This window comes from Mus pahari, chromosome 9 (genome assembly GCF_900095145.1).
Source record: "Mus pahari chromosome 9, PAHARI_EIJ_v1.1, whole genome shotgun sequence".
Lineage (NCBI taxonomy): Eukaryota > Metazoa > Chordata > Mammalia > Rodentia > Muridae > Mus > Mus pahari.
The window spans coordinates 18,876,094-18,886,638 of NC_034598.1; the positions used below are offsets into that span (position 1 = coordinate 18,876,094).

The 10,545-nt window shown below is 39.8% G+C and overlaps 1 protein-coding gene across 1 annotated transcript in view; it reads left to right on the forward strand.

Moving 5' to 3' along the window:
• Slc35f1 (solute carrier family 35 member F1) overlaps positions 1-10,545 on the forward strand; it is a 417,926-nt gene that overhangs the window by 365,331 nt on the left and 42,050 nt on the right. The window contains exon 4 of the mRNA XM_021205043.1: positions 4,796-4,955. Coding sequence (XP_021060702.1) covers positions 4,796-4,955 — 160 coding nt within the window. The remainder of the gene's footprint in view (positions 1-4,795; positions 4,956-10,545) is intronic.

Here is a 10,545-nt window from a genome sequence, read left to right on the forward strand (position 1 = left end):
TGTAATAGCCCTGGGTGTCCTGGAACTCACTTTGTAGACCAGGCTGGCCTTGAACTCAGAAATCTGCCTGCCTCTGCCTCCTGAGTGCTGGGAGTAAAGGTGTGTGCCACCACGCCCGGCAACTCCTGAACTCTTACATATGTTTTCTTTCTCCAGGGTTGTCTGCTTTTATGGTTTCTTTATTTTTCCTATTTACATTTTCAGATCCTCAATGGTTTAGTTCAATTCTTTTACCTGTTTGGTTGTGATTTTCTGTAATTCTTTAAGAAATTTTTGTGTTTCCTCTTGAAAGTCATCTATCTGTTTCCCTGTGTCCTCCTGTATTTCTTTTAAGGGAGTTATTCATGTACTTCTTAAAGTCCTATATCATCATCATGAGAAGTGTTGTTAAATCAGAGTCTTGCTTTCCCAGTGTGATCAGGTATCCAGGACTTGCCATGGTGGGAGAACTGGGTTCTGCTGATGCCTCTCACCATCTGGTTATTGCTAGTGCTGCTTCCCCTCGCTGTCTCTGACTGAATCCTGTCCCTACTGTGATCTGGGTTGTCTGAGATCTCCTCGGAGTCCAGCTGACTCTGTGATTTTGGGATACTATGATCCTGAGATCCTACATGTGTCAGAGCTCCTGGGCATCAAGCTGACTCTGGGATCCTGATATCCTCGTATAACCAAGCTCCCAAGAATTGGTGATCCTGGGTGTGTTAGAGAACCTGTGATCATGGGCGTGTTAGAGCACCTAGGAGTAGAGCTTCCTCTGGGTGTTGTGGGACTGAGTGCAGAGCCAGCACCCAAAGTCTGCTCACGGTACCAGCTCAGACTGGAAGGAACCCATGCCCCTGACCTGGCAGGGGTTTCTGTGTCCCTGGATCCTGGGGGTTCCATTGCTGGGGCAGATGTTGTAGCCTCATCTATGATCCTGAGTGTGTTAGAGCAATTGCCCATTTTCACATTTCTTATTGAAATAATTGTTTTGGTCAAAGATCCCATCTCTCTTTCAATTTATAGGTACTGCTAACAATTTAAAATCATTTTCCTTTAGACCTTGCTTTCACATTTAAAATAGATGAAACATTCATTGGTTTTTTGAAACCAAGGGAATAAACATGAGTTTTCCACCCTTGATAACTTTGGTTTAAATGTGGCTCACTTTAAGCTAAAGCAAGTCTGATCTTGTTACCTGTAATTCTCCATGCTTTTAGGGTGAGCAATAATTGCAATGAACTCAAATCCTTCCAAAATATGTAAAGACTATGAAAAGTATTGCTTTTGAAAGCTAATTCACATAAGCCGTTTAGTAACAGAATTAGAGGTGAGCTTGCTCACATTCTCTTATTTAACAGTCCCAGTGGTGGGCAGCTATTATAATGTCTGTCTGTTTTATTATGATCTGACCAAAGGCTTCACTAAGATGTTATGCTGGAGGGAAAAAAGTCACTGAAAACTAATAACCGATTTACAAATCGTGGCTGCCAAACAGCTTCTCATCTGCAGTGATAGACACTATGGCAAGGCCTCAGATGTAGCAGCTCGATATAGTTGCCATTGATTTCCACTAGAATACTGTTCAGAAGCGCCAGTGTTCATAACTACTGTTGGGACTACTGTGCAACCTTCAGTGTATCACTCTCTTGGGACTTAACTTGGGAGTGCCCAACTTTCAAACTAGATTTGGTTCTTCTGCCCTGGGGAAATGCTACCCCAAAATGGTGTTGATACATGTGTAGGACTGCTTTAAGAGCAAGGGCCTGAGTGGTAACTTTGTTCAGAGAGAAGAGGCAGTCTTGTAGAATGAAGAGTTGAAGCAGAACTCCAAATGCCACTAATGACCTGGATTACCTCTAATGTCATTTCTGGAAGTCATAGGTGTGTCCATAGTTCAAGCACCATTACTAAGCCCCGCTCCACGTCAAGCAGCAAACTTCTCTTGAACAAGCATCATATGAGCCCCAGCTTGATAACACTCTTGTTTCCCTTCTCTTCTTTGTAAACACCTTTTTTCCTTGGTTACCACTTGATACCGACAATGAGGGTTTTCATACCCACACCATGGTGCTACAGGATGCAGGGCTCACCAAGTGCTCTGGCGTTTCCAGTAATGCTGAGAGGTAAAAAAAAAAAAAAAAAAAACCTCACTTCTGCCCTAATCAAAGCCTGGATGATGTGAATGGAAGCTTCAGCTCTGTGGAAAGATTCCTTCCAGCCAGATGCCATCCCAAATATGGCAAGTATGGCAAATGGTGAAATATTTCAACTTAATCCAATCAGTTTTAATTTGCAAAATGAAACAGTGATTCTATTGTGTGCAGTGAACAATTTTCATTGGCAAGCTGAAATTTCATTACATGGCATCTGAAGCCAGTTGTAAAACCTAACATCGTGCATATAATCACATCAGATAGGTCATTAACTTCCATTGTTAAATTATCCATGCAGGGAGCAACTATGGGCTTCTCAGAACAATCCCACTAACTGCTGCTGCTTTTACAAAGCCCCTTCAGGAACGTTGTGTGCCTTGAGATCAGTTCCCAGTCCTCCCAATGCTACTTGGCATAACATTCACATGGTGCTTCATCACTATAGCTCTGTCATCTTAAACAACCCTGCATATGATTGGGTACCCTGAGTGATGCTGTTATTTGGCAAGAGAACAATCTAACACATAGAGATTCATGAGTATCTGTTCACATCAGAAGCATCTTTGGATATAGTGGGGATTCTGATTGCCGCTTATGCTGCCAATTGACTAGTTTGACATTCAGAAATACCATGTGAATACCAAAACTTTCTTAGATCTTACTGGTCTCAAAAGGTGGGTTTTGATGCTTCAGATCCTTAGAAATCTGTGTGTCCTTGTGTAAAAACTACTATTGGATACTTCTCATGAGCCTGGTAGCATTCTGCATCTTGGAAACAAGCAAGTGGATAAATCTGACTTTATGCAGAAAATGTCATCCATGTTAGTTAAGTAGGCTTGCAATTGGTATTGTGAAGGGGAAAAATGTGCAAGACTATTAGATGGTACCCAACTTCATCTTCAGATCCCAGAGGCTTCCTTGATAAGGTAACATATAAAAATGCAACTAACGGGAAGGGACATGAGAGATTCAAGACTTGGAGTGAACCACTTCAGAAGCGGGGGAGCTCCAAGAGTAAAGGCTCTGGGGCTAGCAGGAAGGCCTTCTTCCCAGTAGGAGAAAATGCTAGCTGAGTTTCAATTGTACAAATGGGAGAAGGTGGCATGAATATGGATGCCAGACATTTAGAAGGTAGAAGTGACAGATTGTACTGATCAGTGGGAGGTGGGCAGTGGGAGTGGAGGAGTATTAGAGATCCCTGACCTGTGCTGGCAGCTGCAGGATGCATGGCAAGTGCTGGGAATTCCAGCATGGATTTGTACAAGCCATGAGGCAAAGCACAAGTTTTTCATTTATGTTCCAAAAGGAGGTTGATGTCTTGTGGAACTTTGGCTTGCCTACTGGACAGACCCATCATTGGTCAATGATTTTTTTTTAATATTTACTGAAGTGATAAGGACATATCCACATCCAGGGAGCCTAAAGAATTTAGAGACTTACATACAGTCTACAGGGGCCTCATGTTTTAAAATACTTTGTTCCTTCTTCTTCTCCTCCTCCTCTTCCTCCTCCTCCTTTTTTTTTTTTTTTGTATTTTCTTTTATTAAACTGATTTTTATAATTGAGACTGAATTTCACCTAGCTCAGGTTGGCCTCCAACTCAATGCATATTTAAGCATGATCTTGAACTTCATGTTTTTCTTCCTCTGGGTCCATAAGCACACACTACCATGATGTGTTTTATGCTATGCTGGGGAAATTGTGCATTCTGGGAAAGCAATATACCTGCTGAGCTGTAGCTTCGGCTCATTTGTTTTTCAGACATGTTCTCTCTATGTAGCTCAGGTTGGCTTCATATCTGCCTGATCCATCTGCCTCAGCTTCCCTTCTGCTTGGATTACAGGTGTGACCTACCATGTTCAACATCAAAATATGTCCCTATGAATTAACCCTGAGCTTTGAACTGGTGGCCAGGGAGACCTGTTGGGGTTGTTGGGTTTTGCTAGTAGGTCATAGAGCTCTCCTGGGTGTGTGATTGCCCAGTGCCAGAGAGTGGGGGCATTGGGTCTCAGCATAGTATTCCTCTCCTGTCTCCATGTGGTCTATCCACCTCACTAAGGGCATTATACCAGCTCTCAGGGATTCGTGTCAGGTGGAGTCACACTATTTTTTGCACGAATATGTACAGTGGTATTAAAAGAGAAACAGCAACCCATCAGATTTTAAATAATTTTCAGTATTAAAAGGGAGATAATTGCCCAAGAAAAAGTAAGTACATATTTTCTAAGTTCTATTAATTTGAAAAAACACTGTAAACAAAACCTATGGCCTCGCCTTTCATTTCCATATCTACTCCTGAAGTGTTGGAAGCATGTAAAATGGCTCAAGGTATTTTTTCCATGGCTGAAGTGTCCCCAAGAACATTTCAGGGCTCTGAAAAAGATGGGCAGCAGAGCTGGCTGGACAAAGAAGAAGACAGGAAAATCTTCACCCTGTCTAGTCTTTTCCATTGTCATTGTCCCATCCTTCAAGTTCTGGGGATATTAGTGATTAAATGAAGAACACAACTGGCTTGCGTCTAAGTCTGAGGGGCTTTAACTGCCTCCGCTCTGGCTCAGAGTGAGTACTTTCCAGGGAGTATCTTTCTGAAAGAGTGCAACCTTTTCCTGTGTGCTGGTGTATCTGACTCTCATTATGGTTTCTCTTGACACTCCCCATAGCTCCTGGACTGTTTTGTGATCCCAGTGGTGATTTTGCTCTCCTGGTTCTTCCTGCTGATCCGGTACAAGGCTGTGCATTTCATCGGCATCGTAGTCTGCATCCTGGGTATGGGCTGCATGGTGGGAGCAGATGTGCTCGTGGGAAGGCACCAGGGAGCAGGTGAGTCTTGGAGTGGTCACCAGGTCACATACCTCTGAGTGCGACCAAAAAAGGGAGACCTGAGGTGTCTGTGTTTGGCTAGAAACAGGACTCCTAGGAACTTGGTTCTTCCTGTAGCAGAGTTCTGTTCAGATTTTTTTTCCCCACACCCAAAGTAATAGCACATAGAAGGCCTTGATACATATGCCCTGGGTGAATATAAGATGTAAAATTCAGAGACATTCACACAATTGTTAAAACTGAAATCACCACATGTTTTCTCCTGCAGCCTGGAAGTTCTTAAAGAAAAAGATATCAAATGCCTGCTGCTACCACCCTTTTAAATTGCTCTCTTTAGAAAAGCACCAGTATGTGTTTTAGATTCACTTCCCTGTTTTAGGGAACTGACAGGCAGTAGTTTCAGTTCTGATGGTATAAGCAAAACAAATAAAACATGTTTCTAAAAGTTGTATCTTGAAACACTGGTGTTCAACAGCTAGCAGGTAAAGAAATTCAACCATTGCATTGTTAGTGTCGCGGACTTTGGTTATGACTAGTAGCTGCTTCTGAAATATTTTCATTTATCTTTTGTCTAATTTAACCCTGATTGAATTCTCTCCTTTTCTCAAGGAGACACTTACGTTCAAAGTGTTGGTTCTTTGCCTTAGGTGCATAGAGTACACAGTTTGGATATGGAAAGGCTAGCAGTGACTTAGCCATATGTCCTGTGTTGGAATTTGTGCTAGCAGTTTGAGCACTAGCTCTGTGTGCCTATGAACTGAATGCTGCTTGTCCCATTCCATTTTATGTCATGGAGAAATAATTCCACTTGGTAAGGCAAAGGCTAAGTTAATGTTATTTTCTGTACAGAAATTAAATTTTACTTTTAGCCTTTTGCAGACTTTTTTTTTTCCAAGCTGGTAATCAGCTACTCAACAATTATTCTCAGATATTCGTCATTAGACAACTGGAGTTTTTGCTGGTTTTGTAGCCTACTAAAACTGCTTAGGCTGTTGAACATTCCACATTCAAAAGTTTTGTAGGGTGGTGGATAATGGGGAAGCTTCAATGTTTATTTTAAAATAAATAAAATAAGTTCTTGACTTTAAAAAAAAAAAAAAACTGAAATCACCATTTATGTGGAGGAAAGTTTTGAAGGTCAGAGCCACTGAACTGGAACAGTTTTCAAAGGTAGTATGGACAAGTCAATCAGCAACTCAGCCACAAAGCCCTCCCTGCTTCTCCTCACCCAGTCCCAGGTCTGCCAAGGCAGAGAGAGACAAAATCTCCAATCTACTGGGTAAAGGTTGATTTACAGGCCAGAGAATGGATACTCAGAGTCTGTAGACCAGAGTAGGATATGCTGTGTGCCACAAGCTACCTGTCATTTCATGCATGTGTTTGTATGTTTGCATGTTTGTCTGTTTATCTGTTTTAATGGGAAGAGATGTTACCTTGATCGCATCTTGAAGACTTCTCAGGCAGAGCTTTGTGATGTAGTCAGCCAACTTTTGTGACTCTTCAGGAGGAACGCTGATTCCAGTGGTTTCTGGAAAGACCTTCCTAATATGTTTCAATTCTTGTGCTACAGAAAGAATTTTAGTTGGTGGCTCAGTGTCTAAAAGATCTTAGAAGTCCAGGTTAGTTGAGACTGCTGGTCTTCTTATAGAGTCTCCCTCCCTCCTTAGCTTCTTCCAGCTTTTCCCTAATTCAACCACAGGGATCAGCAGCTTCTGTCCATTGGTTGGTAGCATCTGACTCTTTCAGCTGCTTGTTGGGTCTTTCTGAGATCAGTCATATTAGGCCCCTTTTTGTGAGCAAACCATAGCATCAGTAATAGTGTCAGGCCTTGGGGCCTCCCTGTGAGCTGGATCCCAATTTAGGCCTGTCACTGGACCTCCTTTAGGACTGCTGGGTCTGGACTCACTCAGAGAAGATGCACCTAACTCTCAAAAGACTGGAGGCCCCAGGGAGTGGGGAGGCCTGGTGAGGTGGTGATGGAGGGGGGAACACCCTCATGGAGACTAGGGACAGGAGAGGAGGTATGGGACATGGAACAGTCAAAGGGTGGACCGGGAGTGGGATAAAGTCTGGACTGTAAAAAAAAAATAAAATAAAATAAAATAAAAATTAAAATTAAAAAAAAAATTTAAAAAAAAAGAAAGAGTTTTAGAAGACGAAAAAATGTCAAGCATACAAACCCCCTTTGCCAGCATCAGAAGTGGAGTATAAGTACTCACTTTCTAAAGGTCTTAGAATTGTTCTTTCTTCTAAAATGTTAGATAATGAAGGGTCAGAATTGGGGAGATTTGCTTTATGAGACAAGACTTCATGAAATCCCTGAAATGGTGTTCTTTATGTTGCATCTTAGTTGTTTACAGAACAAAAGAACCTTCTTCAAACTCCCTTGTATTTGAAATGAGGAAACACCAAGCTCTGGCAAAGCCAAGTGAGTTATTCAAGGTCACAGAGCTGGGGTGGAAGGCCCTTCTTGGCTCTTGACCTTCCAGGCAAGCTCTCTTCCTTCCACATTGTTAACAGCTAAAGCAGCAACACAGAATAAAAGGGAGATGTCTTCAGTCTCCTGGACCTATTGTTGAGCTATTATGAATCCCTACCTCAGCAGATGGTTTGGAAATACAAAACCACCATCTCCCCAATTTTCCTTTAAGAAACACTTTTCCTGTGGTCTATTGATAGATAATGTATCAAAGGTCTGACTATGTGTTTCATATATAAAATCAGTGTTCTTGATAGTTTCTTTCAAACTCATCATGTAGTATTCTGTCTGATTAAATGTTTAAGCTTTCTGGGCACTGTATAAACACAGATGAAACAGAAATAGATATCCTTAGTCACAAAAGTTTTGGCTAGTACTCTAGTTTTCCATTCTGGTCATCATCGTATTCTATAGTCAATCAATACAGCTACAGTGTTTTGACCCTAAATAGTAAGTTAACTTTGAGTTGATTTATTAGATTATTGACACTAATCCTGTAAAAATGGCTCTGTAGGGATAGGAAAATAGGACTAGTTAAGAAAAGGGCAGCAAATCCATTGGAGAGCCTTTCCTTAAGTGATCACTTGTAACTGAATGCAATAAATCACAGGGAAGTGGCACAACACTGTCCTTATTGACTGCTTGAGGCTCATGGCATTGCCTTTTGTGACATGCAAAGCACCAGGGATAACAGAACTAAATCTCGTCACTGTAGAGCATACTCTGTGCTACTAAAATAGTGCCTAAGAGTGTGGATGGATACCTCAACGTCTGCCCAAATACAAAATGCAAGGACTCATTGACTACACATACTTTATCTCTATAAAATATTAAATTGGGCAGGAAGCTCAACTATCATATTTTTTTTAAAAAAACACACTGGTTCTGAAATCAATATAATTTTTAAATGTCTATGCATTATTACTAAAATTATCCTACTAGTTTCTTTTTTTTGTTTTTTGGGTTTTTCGAGACCCACTTTGTAGACCAGGCTATCCTCGAACTCAGAAATCTGCCTATCTCTGCCTCCCAAGTGCTGGGATTAAAGGCATGCGCCACCACTGCCCGGCTTCCTACTAGTTTCTTCTTTTGCAACACAGTGGGTTCAATTGCATTAGCCAGCCAAGATCATCAGGCTTTTCTGAAATACTTTCTGTATTCACAAGAACTTTAATGAAACATTTGACTCAGATAAATCCTTAGAATCATATTAGGAGCTTTCCAAAGGAAAGTAGAATATCTGATTTTATATATATAAAATATATATATATATATATATATATATATATTTATATATATATATATAGTTTAAATCCTGTTTCTCCTTAGATGAAGATTTTGACAATTCCATCCCCAAATATACTGGTTTTAACCCATTTACAATTAATACTGCAGACAGTAGTCAAACGCAGGTACACAAGCTCCTGGCATTGGAAACCTCACTTTGACACCCATGGAACACCTATCATGGGTATAGCCAGTCACCTACCATAAGAACTTTCTATACCATTAAGCTCTACAAAAATATATTTCTTTGTCAAGTTGGTGGACCTAATATTTAGAGGCTCTATTTTTTTTCTTAGAACCCATCTGCCCCTCAGGACTCTCTAAAAGACCATCCTTGCTCTTGCTGATATAACTCATGGAAGATACCCAGTAGACAGTGGAAATGTTAGGAATGTTGGAATGTTCATTAGAACTCCTGAGATACTCTACAATGGCCTCTACTTTTCTAATTTGTGAATATAAAGAGAAAGGGTAAAAGTAATAAGATAAATACAAAAATGAAAATCATGCCCTATCCTAAAATATATTGCTTCTCCAAAAAGTAGCCCCTTTATACTATACTAATTGCATCTTTTAGTTCATGTGTGATGTTAACAATTTATTATTAGTTGTAAGTCTATATTTATTTTAAGGAAAAGAAAATACTTTTCCAGAGCCTGACAACTTAACACAATCAATTAAAAGTGACTTCTTGTTGTTGTTGTTGTTGTTGTTGTTGTTGTTGTTGTTGTTGAACATTCCCCACCGTGAGGCACCTTCCCATTGATTATCTCATTATAGTTTAATAACATTAGAAAAATTCTCGTGTTTCATCCTCAAAAATCAAGATAAACTGTGTCACTCAAATGTAAAACTTTTGCATTTTTTTCTATCCCACACAGTTCTTACTTTTCTATAATTGCATCTTGTTTATTTTAAGGTGTTTTTAAAATAGTTACTTAGACTAAATGACCATCCTAAATTTCCCAGGAAGGTGGATTGATCTGGCATGAGACTTTAAAGTTAAAATTGAGTCCCATGAAAACAACACAGTTGGTCCACTATCTAAAATGCCAATGCATTTGAAGGAATAGGTACATCTTCATCAAGGGACCTAGCAGTCTTCTAATACTTCCAAATAGTAAAACTGGTTCTTGAATTAATGACAACTCAATGATTTTTAGAGAAACTTGACTCTTCTTCTAGTAACTCACATAGCAAATATTTTTTTAAAAAATATTTCTGCCTGTTAAAAATATAATGAAGAAAGCTAATTGAAATAATAATAGTTATTATAATTATATATTAATAATTATTATAATTAATAATTATAATATAATAATAATCATAAAGCAGTTATGAAACCAGGAGCAGTCCAGAATAAAAAAATGTTCAACTCACAGAGGCAGATAGACTCACATAGACTGAAGCTAATTCCTTGTAAAAAGCGTCATCTATGAACAAGTAGTGTGACATATTATGCTAAATATTTCCTATGTACTATTTTATTCTTGTAATGGTAACAATTTAAGATAAGTTAAATAAAATACAAGGAAGACCCTGTAGTTCATGGCAGGTATGATTTATTCCACTCTACCTGAATCGAAAGCTATCACCATTCAAAACTTTGCTATGTGATGGACCCAGACATTTTTTTTATTATTATTATTTTCTTTATTTACATTTCAAATGCTATCCTGAAAATTACCTATACCCCCCCCTCGCCCTTGCTCCCCTACCCACCCACTTCCACTGCTTGGCCCAGGCCTTCCCTTGTGCTGGGTCATATAAAGTTTGCAAGACCAAGGGGCCTCTCTTCCCAGTGATGGCCGATTAGGCCATCTT